At 41.4% G+C, this 15,636-nt stretch overlaps 2 protein-coding genes across 2 annotated transcripts; both read right to left on the bottom strand.

Moving 5' to 3' along the window:
• Positions 1-610: 610 nt before the first annotated feature.
• On the bottom strand, positions 611-2,147 carry LOC143853698 (uncharacterized). The gene is made up of 4 exons (XM_077363417.1): positions 1,779-2,147; positions 1,246-1,312; positions 1,079-1,147; positions 611-992 (listed from the first exon to the last, which is right to left on the bottom strand). The coding sequence occupies exons 1-4, from the start codon at positions 1,796-1,798 to the stop codon at positions 897-899; spliced, it is 252 nt and encodes an 83-aa protein (XP_077219532.1). The 5' UTR covers positions 1,799-2,147; the 3' UTR covers positions 611-896.
• An 8,196-nt stretch (positions 2,148-10,343) lies between these two features.
• Positions 10,344-11,993, bottom strand: LOC143853696 (Pmr5/Cas1p GDSL/SGNH-like acyl-esterase family protein). Its single transcript, XM_077363415.1, has one exon. It carries the CDS (start codon positions 11,628-11,630, stop codon positions 10,536-10,538), a length of 1,095 nt encoding a protein of 364 aa, XP_077219530.1. The 5' UTR covers positions 11,631-11,993; the 3' UTR covers positions 10,344-10,535.
• Positions 11,994-15,636: the final 3,643 nt, after the last annotated feature.

The following is a 15,636-nucleotide window of genomic DNA, read 5'->3' as shown; positions in this document are numbered from 1 at the left end:
GTAGACCAATTGCATATATTTTTATTTCACTGTATGTTTGGTAATCTTGATCGGATGGCTGAGAATCATTGGATCAAGTAGGACCATCATCCAATTGGACAATAGTCCCTAATCCCACGCCAAATGGATCTACTACGATTTATTAAGTTTCCACATTTCTCTTGTTAATGTTTTTAAAGAGGCTTGCTCAATGGGGCTGTTTGGTTTGGATTTTACAATCTAGGATTGTAAGATATAAGATTAAAGGTTTTAAAATTCAGGATTTTACAATCCTGGATTATAAAACTCATAACCCTTAGTTTTTTTCATGAAAAATTAGTCTCCAAGTGGTAAGAGAGAGAGAGTGCTATGAGGAGAGACTTGAGAGGGCACGAATGACTACAAGTTGAGAAGTGGATAAAAATCTAGGAAAAAGTCGGTCTGTGGTTTCTGTGGTTTCTTTGTTTTTCAGGCTTTTCTTACCCTCTCCTCACTTGGTCCCTGTCGAATCTATCCCTCCAAGCCACCCTCACCATTAGGTAAGCTAATATTCCAGGGGAAAAAACACATGGTAGCTGAACGTCGCGTGTGTGGGTCCAAATTACGCTTCTAATGATTTTGCAACAGGTGGAAATATCATCTCTCGATCTATAAATGTCAAATATTATCAGAATTTAACCTTCACAACATAGCTAGTAAATGTGTATGTGTGTATATACTACACGCGCATTTAATTGGTGTATGCCCTCATTATCCTTTTTAGCACTTTGTTTTGTTTTTCCTTTTTAAGTTTCGACGTTTACAATCATCGAATTACAGAAGAATGCTTCTTGGTTCTTAGCTATACATACAACCAGACGAAGAAACAAATAAGATTTTTTTTCACCTCAATAAAATAGGCTTCTCATTGAAACAGATCAGCTAAGTATTGCTGAATTGGTTGCCTGATCTTCTTCTCGCATCTCTTCGATGAGCTTGTATCTTGAAGGAGGACCACATATGCTCAAAACCACCTGAAAGCTCATAAAAGAATGGTTACTGATTTATCTTTCTGAAAATGGTTTCAAAAAAAAAATTAAGGATGAATCGATAATCTTACAGGTAGAAACACAAGGCCATGCAAGAACCCAATAAGGACTAAGGCGAGATACATTTGAAAATAATAGACCTGCAAAATGTAGGCATGCAGATTTCATACTAGTAAACTTTTCTATCACAAACAAGTTCGATCAACGGATCGAGAGGAAAAAGGGAAGCATCAGATACCACAAAGATTTCTGATCGTGCAAACCATAGGACGATGACACCTACGAGCTTTGTCAGCGTGATTCCACTGCAATTACACCAAGAAGAAACAAATTGGTAATGGGATCATTTCTTAATATTGAAAGATGGGAAGAGAACATGTCCTTAACTGGTTGTTGAGCTATTTTGATTTATAATCTATTTGAGACGTGGCGCGTTCAATTAGGCCCTGTTTCTTTTAGATTTTGAGAACTGATTGGGAGTCCATAACTGATTATTGGACTCTAATATAAATTTACTTCGAGTCCAATAATCATTTTTGGACTCGCAATCGATTCTCAAAATCCAAAAAAAAATAGGGCCTTAGCTAAAGCCAAAAACCAAAATTATGATTTTTGATGCAGATGGGGTATTCTTAAATGCATGTATGGATTTTGATGCTACAATGAAACTCGAAAATTGAGACATCTTTTTATTGGAACATGCCATACTACAAAGGGTGTTGTGAGAATTCTTCAGAAAGAACAAAAAAAAATGAAAATGAATAACTTTACCTGAATACAGAAGCCCCCATGGTGCTTAAAGCCTCCTTTGCCCGTTGTCCTCTATCCCCATTGCTTACCAGTAGAAAGCAGCATCAAAATATAATCCGAACAGACAATACCCCATAATTCTATGGCCAACAGTTGTAAAAATCAGGCCATGGTCAATCGTAGCGTAACTACTAGCTTACATTTCTTTTCGAGATCTTAATGCTGGCTGCAGACATAAGTTTCCATGGTCTAGAACATACTTTTTAGGGTCAACAGGCATGATGGGCTGAATATCTCAAAACATCATGTAACTGCACAGACACTAAAATTTGGAGAAACGGATTTTACATTTCAGGATACTAATAAACCCAACTCTACTTGATTCCAATAAAATATCAGAACAGACAAAAGGAATGGACATGTGAATACAAGAACTTAGGACTCTCGTGTGTCGAATGGATTTTCACAAGCTCTGATAAAGTGATAATAAGGCCATGTTTGGCAGCGAATAATTTTTTTTTTATGGAATATTAGTTTACCAAGTGTTGAGAGAGCGGAAGGGAGAGTGGGAGAGGGAGAGATTTGACAGGGCACTAGTGAGGAGATAGTGCTTAGTGGCGGAAAAATAGGGAAAACAAAAACTATGGCCATGTTTGGCAACCCTGATTTTTTTTTCATGATAAAATTAGTTTCTCAGGTGGTGAGATAGGGGTGGTCAGGTTGGAGGAGAGATTTGAGAGGGCAGGGATGAGTAGAGGGGGAGACAAACCTGAAAAACAGGTAAATAAAAAACTCCACTCAAAATAAGGTGGATTTTTCCTTGTTTTTCAAGCCACTTCTAACCCTCTACTCATTCGTGCCCTCTCAAATCTGTCCTCCCACACGTCTTACTCCGCTCACTACTTTGAGAAACTAAATTTATCATGAAAAAAAATCCATGTTACCCAACATGGCCTTTATTTTGAGTAGGGTTTTTCTTTTCCCCAATTGAGTAAACAAGTTTGAGAGACATTTAGTAAACACAAAGTCTTGGACGGAGTAGGCTATACACATGGTTACTAGAAAAGTCCCCTTTATTTTAGTTGTTTCACAGGGATCTTAGTGCAAACAAGCACCATATCTCGTCAATATTTCAGCGTTTATTGGTTGTAGCATATGCTTATTTTTGCCGTAATCTGGTTTTGCATTGTGATAAATTGACAAGTCTGCAAGCACTTTGGTTTAGCATGTAAACTCAATTCAACCAGACATATTATTTATTGTAAAATATATCTAGTCAGTTTTACAATATATGTAGAGATGAGGTGACAAGGAAAGGCTTCTCAGTGTGTCAAAAGATATAGAATGAAGAATACACCAAGAGCCAGATGAAAGGAAGCGCTTTTTGGGACAATGATAATGTAGGGAATACTAATACTAAAGTTAAATGCTGATTATGCATAGCCGCATAGAGGTATGGGATGTTAAGTGACGATGATGACTACCATTGAGAAGCAACAACTGATGAACAAGACAAAATCAGCTTGCAACAATAAGAAATACTAGTGTGCAAACAAGTTCATTCGAATTAAACCATGTAAGATATTCAATAGCTGAAGGGGAAGGGATGGAGGCGGATTTTCAAGAAAAGATTGCATTGGCATGATAATTCAGAAAGGAACTCATACAATTATACCAGAGGAAGTGGATATGTGATTATAGCTTAAAGAAAAGTATCAGACAAGATAACGTCAATGTCCTCACGTTAAATCGGATCATAAAATGATAGAAGGGTTGCACTGAATTGAACTGAGGACAAAATTTATCATTTTCTGCACTGAATTGAACTGAGGACAAAATTTATCATTTTCGAAAGTCGATAACATTTTAAAGCACGTGAAGATTACAAAAAAGGAAAGGCATAGCCAGATCAACCACACTAGCATTCCAATTTCTCAATAAAATTAGTCAATTTATAAATCTATGGCATTTTAAGTTGTAATGATAAACCAAATAAAGAACTGTTGATTCACGTATCTTTTGCACTCAGGGGCATATTTGTCATAATGAGAAGTCCCCCCCCTCCCCCGAAAAAAAAAATTGTTTTCATCAGCAGCAACTCTCTTTATCTTTCTCAAGAGAGTCTGAGAAGTGGTACCTCTCTTTATGTGGACAGTATTCTGGGATTCCACTGCTGAGACAGGGGAAGAGGTCTTATATGGAGCTAGAAGATGGCTTTTCTACTAATTGTCTGAACTCTGAAGTACATGGCAAAAACAATCCTTTGTCACCTTGCAAGCATTGCAGGGAAAGCTCAGTACATCCCAATCAGCTATTCCATAGGTATCCAAGTTGAGCCCCGTTGCTGCCTCTGTAAATCGGAAACAGATTCTCTAAATCAGCTCTACTTTAACTGTAGTTTCACAAGGTGGGTTTGAGAATCACTCCTTTGGCGCCTTGGCCACTGAAGAACTCCTTCCAAAACACTCCGGGAAGAGGAAGAGTGCATCCGGAAGAAATTTGCAGGCAAGGGCCAAGCTGACACAGCAGCAAAGATATGTTTTACAGCGGCGGTTTATTCAATTTGGAGAGAACACAACTCCCGGATTTTTCAAAAATCAGTAAGGCACAAGACTCAAATTCTTCGCGACATCCTTCAAACAGTCAGGATCAAACAAGGATCTCTAAGTCTGGATTACAACAGGCACTGAGCACAACCTACAAACAGCAATGAACTTCGGTTACGAACTCACCAAAAAAACAGAGTACAGAGAGATCATGCTACTGGAGCAAGCCAAGGCCAGGAGAGTACAAGTTGAATACTGACGCTTCTTTAGAAGACGAAGGAGCGAGCATTGGTGATATTATCAGCGACTCTTAACGCATTTACCCATGCCATCTTCTCCACCTATTTGGAAAAGGAAGAAATATTCTCCCTGGAGCTCTCGGCGATATATATGAAGGTATTCTGCCACCCCAAAGCATGCAAATTACAGACCTATGGATCGAATCAGACTCGTTGTTCTCCGTAAACATCATCAACGGAAAGACTAGATGCCCATGGAGAAAACTAACCTTACTGGAAATCATAGCCAAATGCACTTTACTCATTCAAGTCGTGGCGAGTCTCCCACGTTAGCGAGAAGCAAACTGAGCTGCGGATTTTCTCTCCAAAAGGAATTGCCCACGCAGAGGTGCAAGCATCCTCATCCCCCTCATTCCACCCTTGTTGCTCGAAATAATCTCAGAAGACAGCTCTGGGAAAAGAAGCAGTCGCATACAACTCTGTGTTCTCTTAGAGCGTGAGTTGTTCTTCATGTTCTCCCTTGTTCCCTTGTTGTCTTTATTTTTTCTCTATATAATACACTGGTAGGGGTCCCGCCAAACCCTAGCTTACTCAACAAAAAGAAAAGAAAAGAAGAAGCAATCAAACAAATGTCGCTTGGAAGAGTGGGGTATAGCATTAGGCAAGGTGCTGGCCATTGAAGGGTCTTGGAAACCCATGCACATAGAGTTAATCAACTAGCATGTTACCCTCTGTAACTTTAATATATTTCAGAGAATGTTGTGGATGATGAGGAGCTAGGAGACATAGACAAGTGACATGCAGAACAAATCAAGGGATGCGTGACTAGATAGATCTAAAGCCAAGATCTTCTAGGATTTCTATGAAGGTAGTCAAACTACCCTCCTTGGTCGACTATGGCAGGCAACTCAGGGCGGGCAAGAGCCTTCCCAAGGATCATTCAAGGAAGTCCAATTCTTTTAAGGGATCCCTAGACGGTGTGTGCTAATTCTACAAATTTAAGGCGCTAAAGCTTGCCCCTTGAAGATGAAGCTAAGTCTCTAAGACCGTTTCAACAACAAAGGAAAAGATTGGCATCTTGGATAAGGAGGCACCTTTATCTGCTTCCAATAGAGACGAGCGAGCATCACAAAAAGAGGTAGGTCAAATTAAGTGAACTAGAAGAAATATCTTTAGAGGGAAAAATCTAGAGCCATGTGGCTAGAGGCTGGTGGTAGAAACTTTGGTTTCTTCCACTGGACGACAACCTCAGAGGGTAGAAAGAAATTGATCCCATCTCTGGCCATAAGAGATGTGACTTCGAGGCTTGAAAAGGAACAGAGGAAGCAATTGTAGTCGCATTTCTTTTTGAACAATAGCAGATTTCATTAAAAAGAGGGTGACCGAGTTAGTGCACCCCAAAAGTACAATCCAAAAACGAAAATGCAGGGCAAAACAAAAGAGGAAAGATACAACCCACCTATGGAAGAAGGAAATCAAAAGGATCTAGACTCTGTTTATCTACTCCTTCCCTAGCTAATCTATCCACAATCCCGTTTGCTGATCTTCTTACATGCATAAAAGATAATGAGACACCATTCAATCGTGAGATTATCTCAAAGGTTTTGGGCAGATAGATCAAGCGCCTGATGTGGTGGTGCTTAATCAAGTCCGTTTTGTGGCAAATTCTTAGAGTAGTGATGACGAATGAGGCAATTTACTTAATCCAAAGATTTGACACTTGAGAGATGTTTTTCAAGCTGTACTTGGAGAAAGCTTTTGATATGCTTGAGTGGCTTGTCCTCCCTTGACATCCATGGGATTATCAACATACAATTTCAGAAACGAAATCTTGTCTAAAGCAAGTAAAGCTCAGAAGAATGGTTCACTAACAATTGTTCTCGAGTTCATAAGGCATTGGTTCTTATAAAGTGTTTTAAAATGCGGATGCGGGTCAAAACACGGCCAAAGCAAATCCTAGTCGACTCGGCACGACGCGGTCGAGTACTTGGTTGATGCGGGGCAAAATGCGGACTCGAACAAGAACATGGGCAAGGTAAAAGAGAGTCGACTCAGGGGAGTCAATGATGATGCAGTGGAGTTTTGAAACTATGCTTATAACCTTGTGGGCCTACTTCAAGACATTCTATGATTTGAATTAAATTCTGCAGGTGTTGTTTCTCAGGCACCATTTCTGCACAGTAGTTGGTTTGTGTAGCCAAGAAAAGTGCACTTATTAAGTTACTATTATCCCGAGACAAAATCAACAATCCTTGAATGAAAAGGACTGAAACCAGAAAGGTTAATTGATAGGTCGAGCAGGGGACTGATGCATTCAATCCTTGAGCTGCAGTATCTTTTGGGAATTCATGTGGAGAAGGCGAATCCATGTTCTGAATAGAAGTACACAAAATCTGAATTTTAATCTTCTCAATTTTCAATTGGCACTACCTTATTCTGCCTAGTTATGGGATAGAAATGGTGTGGAAATTGCACCCATGTTGAAGTATCTTGATACTCAGGATTTGCTTGAAGAACTCTGAAAAGAGCATTTTCTGGTTTGCCAATTACCTGCAGCTCTAGTTCCAAAGGGTTGTGATATTTTCTCTCTTAGAATTAGAACTTTTCTCACATGAAAACGTTGTGAATGGACTAATCTATGTTTGAATTCAAGTATTCTGTTATCTAAGTTTTGAAATGGGATTATGGAAAGCTATGTTTGCATTATGTATGATCACATTAACATGGAACTTTTTAGTGGAGTGTAACTGTTGACGAGAAGCACTACTCATGCCCAAGTTGAATTATGCCAAGTTACATTTTCCACACTCAGGTTTGAATGATGCAAATTTACATTTTCTTTTAAGAAGATAACAAAAATTCATTGGGGAAAAAAGCAATACAGAAATAGATTACAAGAGCGACTCGACAAGAGAATATCTGGTAGGCACTGTAAATAAGATATAGGCTAGGCAACACCAGAGAAATCCTTTTTTTTATTGAATGGTGCCAGACCAGGGATATCCTCTGGGTAAAATTTCACATTTAGTTCTTGATACAATCTTTTACTAGATGGATTGTTATTACTGTATACATCATAGATAGAGATGAGATAAAAACAGGTCGATAAAATAATTAACTAGGCAATACTCTTTATTAGATCTCTAATAACTGAAACTCTCCATCTTGTACATAGCTGCAATCTGTTTTGGTACACTGTACAGAACTAAGGCATTCAAGAACCATCCGAAACTGAGATGCACTGCATCACCCGCATCGAAATGAGCTTCTCATATTCTCTGTGGGTATTTTTTTTTTCTAGAATGGAGGGTGAGAGATCTGCAATACAATAGGTGAGAACCACTTGTTCAATGATCCAAACCATTCTTTTTGGGCCTCATTATTGGTATGGAACTCCCCAAAACTTCTCCAGATTCCATGACTGAGGAGAGGATAAGAAGTGGCTAAAAAGCAGGGAAAAATAAATTGCATGTTGATTATAGTTGATCTTTTCCTTGTTTTTTCTGACTTCTTTTACCCTCTCCTCACTAGTCTCTTTAGTCACTCCTCCTCCCACCCTCCACGGTCCTCTCTCACAACTTGGTAAACTAAAATTTCATGGAAGTTAACACATGGCCTGAATGAAATTTGAAAATTTTCATGGCAGCCAAACATATGGCCTTCATGAAATTTGACTATTATGATTAATTATCCCAATGAGGTTTGGTTCACGTATGCCCATGACATAATGTGTGATGTATCGCATATGTAGACAGTGTTCACTGTTCAATTGTCGATTTGGGGTTTTCAGTACTTTGATTGAGTGATCCTAATCATTTGATCAATGTATTTTTCGTTCTTGAATGTTTCATTTATTTCGTTGATTTCCATTTGCGAGTTATTGATCAGACAATTAGTAAGGACCAATCAGAGCAAAGCTTGAGCCATGGTGATCCAAGGAAGCCTCCCTGAAGGGTAAAGTTCAGATCAATCAAAGCTAGGTCCCACTTTTGCAATAAAGGTCCAAATTATTGTAAATCATTCATAATCTTAACCTTCATTTCTCAAGAGGATGGTTAAGCAAAATCAGGTCAAACCAGTTTAGTCACTTTAGTGGAATGAAAATCACTAACAACAATATGATAGAGCAACAAAAGTTAGGCATAGAGTAAATTTACGTTTGTGTGCTTGAATCTTACCAAGTTATTTGGACGGTCACTTTAACCTTGTACAAAAATCTTACTATAAGGGAACTGAAAATCACTAACAACAATATGATAGAGCAACAAAAGTTAGGCATAGAGTAAATTTACGTTTGTGTGCTTGAGGCTCCCGCCATTGCGGGGACTGGAGAGGACTACATGTACGCAGCCTACCCCTGCTTTGCAGAGAGGCTGTTTCCATGACTCGAACCCGTGACCACCAGGTCACAATGGAGCAACCTTACCGTTGCGCCAAGGCTCGGCCTCTGAGGAAAACACAATGGAGTTTTTTTTTTTTTTTCTTGGAAATGAAAACACAATGGAGGTTTAAGAGATGGATATATATAATTGCGATGACTAAGACTTCTCAGACTCTCTTTGGTCTTCGCATCCCCTCAATTAAGAAGTTACTAGGTCATTGCAACTGACACCCAAAAAATGTAGCTTCAACAAGCATCGGAGAAAGTGAGAGACAGGAGAAATTAGGAAACTCAATGGTTGCAAAAAACACCTAATTGTGATGACCAAGACTGAGATTCCCCTATGTTTGTGAATTTCAGAACATTGTGAAGTTTTAGAAGATCATGCTTCCCATGAAAGGAATAACAGGGCAGACAAAAAAAGCAGTCTCACGGGGCGTGCACAACTTAAAAAAGAAACACCAAAGAGTACACAGGTCGACTTTTTTACCATGCTGCCTTGAAAAAAACGAGCTGCATGTACCTTGTGGCGTGGTCATTTCAAACTATGTGTGCTCCTGCAATTTCACTATTCTACAACTGATGGGAGTATTCCTCTTTTTACAATTATGTGTTTAAGATTTAACACTGATGACTGAACCAAGAGGCATGCAACATAGAGGGAAGAAGAAAAGGCATAAAACATCCACAATGAAACGATAGAAATGTTGTCCTTCAAATGCCCTCATTTTTTTTTTTTAGGTCTTAATGCTTTAAATGGTCAGAGAAGGAGAGGAAGGCAAGCTCCCTTCAGCGAAAATTCACATCATTTAACTTGGTTTAGAAAAGGCTAAGTAATGAAAGAAAAACTGGAGGTGACAGACAAAGCTAGTTTAAGTCAATAGCTACAGTTGAACTTGTAAAGTAACATTAAGAACAGTGGAAGTCACTGGAGATGAATATTGAAATTCATACACAAATTCAACATCTACAGATTCCTGCCCGCTAATAAATACGAGTATCAATTTCATACGCATAGTATAGATTCAAATAAAATCACTGGTGAAGAACTATGCTCCACTCAAGACACACCATGTTTGTTGAAAGCCGAGAAATACCTTCTCAACAAGGATTTAACACGATGTGAGGCAAAAACGTCAAGAAACAATGCAAAGAACACAAGCTACCCGTAACCCTAAAATGTGGCTTATATCAATGCCAATACATGTGAATACTACCAAAATACCCTTTCGCGGACATTAGTCCGTCAGGGCCTGTATAATGCCAGAGTACAAGACATCTGCACAACAATGTTAATGCAATGGATGCAAACTTCATGCATAACTTTACAACAACTCTATCTCAAAAAACTGGATACGTGTGTTATACCTCAAAAAATGTAACTGATACATTCCTGAACAAAACTTTAAAAAAAAAAAAAAAAGACAGTTAGCTTACAAGAAGCATATGCTACAGAGATTTGATGTGATTTGAATTTGTGGGAACACAAAGGAAAAATCAAAGAAAAAAATGACCTTATGTAATTTGAAGGCCAACTTATGTGCTCTGGGGCTAGTTTTCATCTAATGAAGGAAGCCGCACCAAAAGAAAAGAAGAACAAAAATACCCGTATTCAAATGCGCTGTTGAGATTCAATTAGCAATGCATTAAGCATGATCTGAAGGGCTGCATCATAAACTACTCCATTGTAATGCATCCCATCAACAGTACATTGCAGTCCACAGTTACGACTCAAAAGCCCAACATCCAGCAATATTAAGGGCCCCCCTGATTGACGCAAGAGCTTACTTTCATTTAGCTCTTTATCATAAGCATCACACACCATTTGATTCATTTTCTCAATCTTTTCCTCCGTATTCAACATCGAATTTATCAATGTTGGCATGCCAAGCCAAAAGATGTGAGGTGTTTGAACCAAAACAGAACCTGTAACCGGCCCATCAGTCCCGAATTTTGGAGAAACCGGCAATAATGACTCGACTAATCTCCTCACCGCCCCTAACGAAAGCCCATAATCCGAAGCATTGGTAAAATGCAACATATGCCATAGCCCTGAACCCATGACCAAAACATCAGGATACCGATGATCGTGTTTGAATTTCTTCAAAACATCGGTTAGATTCATCCCATAAGGTGCCCAAATGAAATCCAATTTCACACCATGTTCTTCAATCACAATATGATAATCGCTATGCCGTTTAAACAGATCCCCTTCCACCATTTCCATTTGTGTTGAATCCAATACTAAATTCAACAAAGAAAGGACAAAAAGACGAGCCTGTGAGTCCCCAGCTACAACAACCCAAGACCCGTTGAGCAGATCAGAAGCATCAATTTGACCTAATCTTTGAAACCCGCAAGCAATTACTGGCGTAGATTTCGCCCATGCCCACGAAAAGTCGTAATTCGAAGAATTCGCAGAGAATTCATCAACCCTATTGGGTTTTGGGGTTTCATCCCAAACAATCTCATGGAGAAAAGAAATGCAAGAATCTCTATTCTCTAATACAACAGATGAAAATGAGGATACAAAATCAGAGACTGAAGGGAAATAAGGGGTGAGATGAACACCTACAAACAGAGTTATGAAGAGAATACCACTGAAAAAGAGCATTTTATTTCTACTTAGATGCCAACCTGCCATTCCCATGGGTACAAAGAGAACAATAGAAGCTGCAAGAAGTCCAAATTGAACGGTCCCGATCATTTTTTTCCCCTATCTTTTATGGCACTTCTGAGAGGAGTAGATCACAGAAATTTGAATTTGAGAAAGACCCAACAAAACCCAAGAACCCAAATCTGAAAAACAATTAAGACCCAACAAAACCCAAGAAGCTGATCTGGAAAACAAGAATGGAATTAGGGGAAGTGGGTTTGTTTTGGGGGTTAGGGTTTGTGGCTTGGGTGTGAAGAAATCGTTTCGTTGATGGGAACATAAGAACGTTTAGGTGATGATGGGAACAGCACAACAGAAGCGTCTGTATATAGTTTCAATCGGCGCAACATATCACTCGCCTTGTTAAAAGGGGGTGGGGAGCTCACGTCAGCGATTCACATGTTCTTGCTAACGTGCGCCGCTAAGTGTACTGAAGAATCGGCGATGTTATATGGTGTGTGGTCGTATGGTCCAGTATTTTTGAAGAAGTATTGTACGGCTTACACTATTGCATGATCCAAACCCTCCATTTGTTGTGCCACAACCTAGTTTTTGTTTGAAATGGTGCAATCCTAACCAAGGTTTAAAATTTCGGTTTGGTACCAGTTTCGGACCCTGAAATTTCGAAATTTCGGTCAATCCGGTACCACAAAGAAAAGGATATTTTATTTAATATTAAATTTCGGCCGAAATTACCGAATTTTCGGTAAAATATTAAAATAATAATTAAAAAAGGTTTTTTGGTTTAAATTTCAGGCAAAAAGAAATTTCGGCCGAAATTCCAAGATTTCAGCCGAAATAAATGACCGTTTCGGTTTTTGGTGATTTCGGTGTCAGTCTCCTCCGAAATCCAAAATTTTGGATTTCCGTCGAAATTTAAAACCATGATCCTAACTACTATATTTAGGGGTGCAACTCAGGTAGGGTCTGGTCGGATTGAGGCCAACCCGACCCGACTCGAGGAACCCTTGTTTTTCCAACCCAAACTTGACCTGACCCGAGTTCAACCACACCCAACCCGAGTTTTTAAGCTTACTAAAAGAAATAATAAAAAAATGTAGGGTTTCTCTCGGATCAGCTTGCCCGAACCCTCAACCCGACCCGACCCGACCTGACTTTTTTTCAGGTTGAACTCGACCCTAGATGCACCCCTCCTATGTGAAAACGCCTAACTTTTTATGTGATTTGCAGGAGGCAGGGAAGTGTCAAATACAGCATCTCATGGCATCTAATAAGGTACGTATGTGTTTCAATATTGTGGCCCATGAAAAATGTTGAAAATGCTTAAACAACATGATCTATCACCGAGCTCTCTCTGAGCCCATGAAATTCTTCTGTTCGTTATATTTCACTATCTAAAAATATAAACAAGATGATGGTGTCTGTGTTCAGGATGCTTAGCCGCCTTTGAGTCTGATCCATTAGTTTTCTATAAGAAGACCAATGAACAGTACAAAGTACTGTTATAGTGCATTTAGTGCTCAAGATCATAGGGTATAATTCCTTCGTCATCTGTTCATCTGATTTAATTTTTGGTTTGTTTTGTTGATTTTGCTAATGTTTTTAAGATTCAAGACTCTTCAATATGCTTTATAAATTACAGATAGGATTTGATGGGGTGTGAAAACTCAAGCCTATCACAGGCCGACACCTGTCCTGGAGTAGGTGAACTCCAGCCTGTAGCAGGCCACCACCTGTCTTGGAGTAAGTGAACTCCAGCCTATAGCAGGCTGCCACCTGTCCTGGATTGGGTAATCCCCACGTCACCAACTCTCCCCCTATAAAAGGGGGTTCAAAGCTCAAACCAATGGGTAATGCATTTCCTCTCCAAAACTCTTAAATTAGCTCTGCACTCCTGCTCATATACTGACTTGAGTGTCGAAGGGCTTGTCCGGAGTAACACCCGGGTTGGTCTTCTGACCTCGTTTGCTTCTGTGCAGAACACAGCTCCTTCACTTCACTCTAGCTGAACCCAGCTCCCTCACTTCGATTCTTCAGGATTCTTCAGGACTCAACTCCTCGGGTCTTCCAGAACAGCTCTTACGTCACTGTTGTACCTGTTACCGATTTTCGGTCTAACAGATTGGCGTCATCCGTGAGACCCCAGAACTAAAAGCTGTTCAGATTTCTTATAAAAATGGCAGGGCGCAAGAGTGCGCGAATACCAACCGCACGGACTACCCGAACCGTGCTACCCCGCAGGACCCGGAGTGAGCGAATTGCCTCGTTGATGGTAGCAGCCTCTGAGCTGAACAGAGCCCGGCTCGTTCGGAACACCTCAACCCTATGCCCACTCCGGATCAAGTTCAAGCCCTTTTTCAGCAAATGACGACCCTTGTCGGTCAGTACCAGCAATTATTTCAGGCGCCTCCCCAACCTCCTCCCGAAGCTCCGCGACCTGAGCGAGAAATGTCGAATTTCCACGGGGTAGAGTCAGCACGCCACGATGAAGACCGGACTTACCACTCAAGGCAAGTCCATCACTCCAGAGCCAGACATGCCCGGACAGAGCCTCACCGCCGCCGAAGGTCACGGTCCCGCTCTCCGCGAAGGTCCCGATCTCGTGGGGACCGCGCACCATAAGAAAAGTCTCACCCTCGTCGAAGGAGTCCGGACAGTCAGTCCGGCTCTGCGGCGAGCCCGTTAGTGGAAAGAAATAGGTCGCTGGATCAGAGCCGGCCCGCTTCTAGGGCGTTCTCAAGCAGAACGCCGTTTACCGACGACGTTATGGGTGCCCCAGCACCAAGAGGATTTAAAATGCCAACCATCCCGCAGTACGACGGGACCACTGACCCTGTGGATCATTTGGAGACATTCAGAACAATGATGCTCCTCCACGGCGCATCCGATGGCTTTCTCTGCAGAGCGTTCCCGACTACACTGACTGGTGCGGCAAGAGACTGGTACTCTAGAATTAAATCGAACTCCATCAGCAACTTTAAAGATTTTGGGGACGATCTGGTCCGCCATTTTATGAGTAGCCGCAGGCCAAGGAAAACAACAACATCCTTGATGGCCTTGCGCCAGGAGGACAATGAGCCTCTGAAAATGTTCGTCGGCCGCTTCAACAGGGAGGCACTTCAAGTGCCAAATCTAGATCCCTCAGCCGCCATGAATGCGCTCCTCGCGGGTGCTAGATCTAATGACTTCTGCCGGTCAGTGGCTCGCCAAAATCCGCACTCACTTGCAGAGCTGATGGCCGGTGCTGAGGAATACATAACAGTGGAAGAGACACTGGCAGCCCTCGACTCGAATCGGAGGAGAATCTCTGATGATAAGAACCCTACCAAGCAGCGTAGGGACGATAAGGCCCCCAGACGAGAGAAGTCCCCCCAGAGGAGAGAAGAGAACTTCACGCCTTTCAACGCCTCCGGAAACACATACTGGCCGCCATCAGCGGAGAAGAATTCGTGAGGTGGCCAGCTAGAATGATCTCCAAGGGAAATAAGAGAGACCAATCAAAATATTGTCGGTTCCATAGGGACCACGGCCACGACACAGACGAATGCTGGCAGCTCAAGGAAGAAATCGAGCAGTTGATCAGCCGGGGCTATTTGAAAAAATACGTCCGAGGTGACGGCCGCAGACCAGAGAGAAGAGTCCTCCGGGCCGCAGCCCTCGACGGTCGCAGCCGCCCCCAGTCCGGAACTCATCTCCTCTGCCACCTAGCTCACAACCAGAGGCGCCGCGATCCCAGCCAAGGGGGGTCATCGGTACAATTATGGGCGGACCTGCCGCTGGAGGCCCATCCTCCGCTGCTCGCAAAGCGTACGCACGCCGAGTCAACACCGTGCACACATGCAACAAGAAGACGAAGACGGAGAATGAAATCTCCTTTTCAGACGCAGACCTGGACAACCTGATTCTGCCTCACGACGACGTACTGGTTTTAACCATGCTCGTCGCAAACTGGGAAGTATAGAAAATCCTTATGGACAGCGGGAGTTCGGCAGACATCTTGTACTATCACGCTTTTCAGAAAATGATGATAGGCGACGACCGCTTGAAGCCGGCGAACTCTGATCTGTTTGGTTTCTCTGGAGAGGTTGTGAAGGTG

This window comes from Tasmannia lanceolata, unplaced genomic scaffold, assembly GCF_043159265.1.
Source record: "Tasmannia lanceolata isolate RefF3 unplaced genomic scaffold, GAP_Taslan_0.1 ptg000020l, whole genome shotgun sequence".
Taxonomy (NCBI): Eukaryota; Viridiplantae; Streptophyta; class Magnoliopsida; order Canellales; family Winteraceae; genus Tasmannia; species Tasmannia lanceolata.
This window is presented reverse-complemented; position numbering and strand designations above follow the sequence as displayed.

What these genes read in the sequence shown, in the direction of transcription:
- LOC143853698 (XM_077363417.1), bottom strand. Translation starts at nt 1,798, where the DNA reads ATGGGGGCTTCTGTATTCAG. An exon ending in ATGGGGGCTTCTGTATTCAG is followed by an intron (nt 1,313 to 1,778) that starts GTAAAGTTATTC and finishes GTGTAATTGCAG; the next exon opens with TGGAATCACGCTGACAAAGC. An exon ending in CACGATCAGAAATCTTTGTG is followed by an intron (nt 1,148 to 1,245) that starts GTATCTGATGCT and finishes TACATTTTGCAG; the next exon opens with GTCTATTATTTTCAAATGTA.
- LOC143853696 (XM_077363415.1), bottom strand. Translation starts at nt 11,630, where the DNA reads ATGATCGGGACCGTTCAATTTGGACTTCTTGCAGCTTCTATTGTTCTC.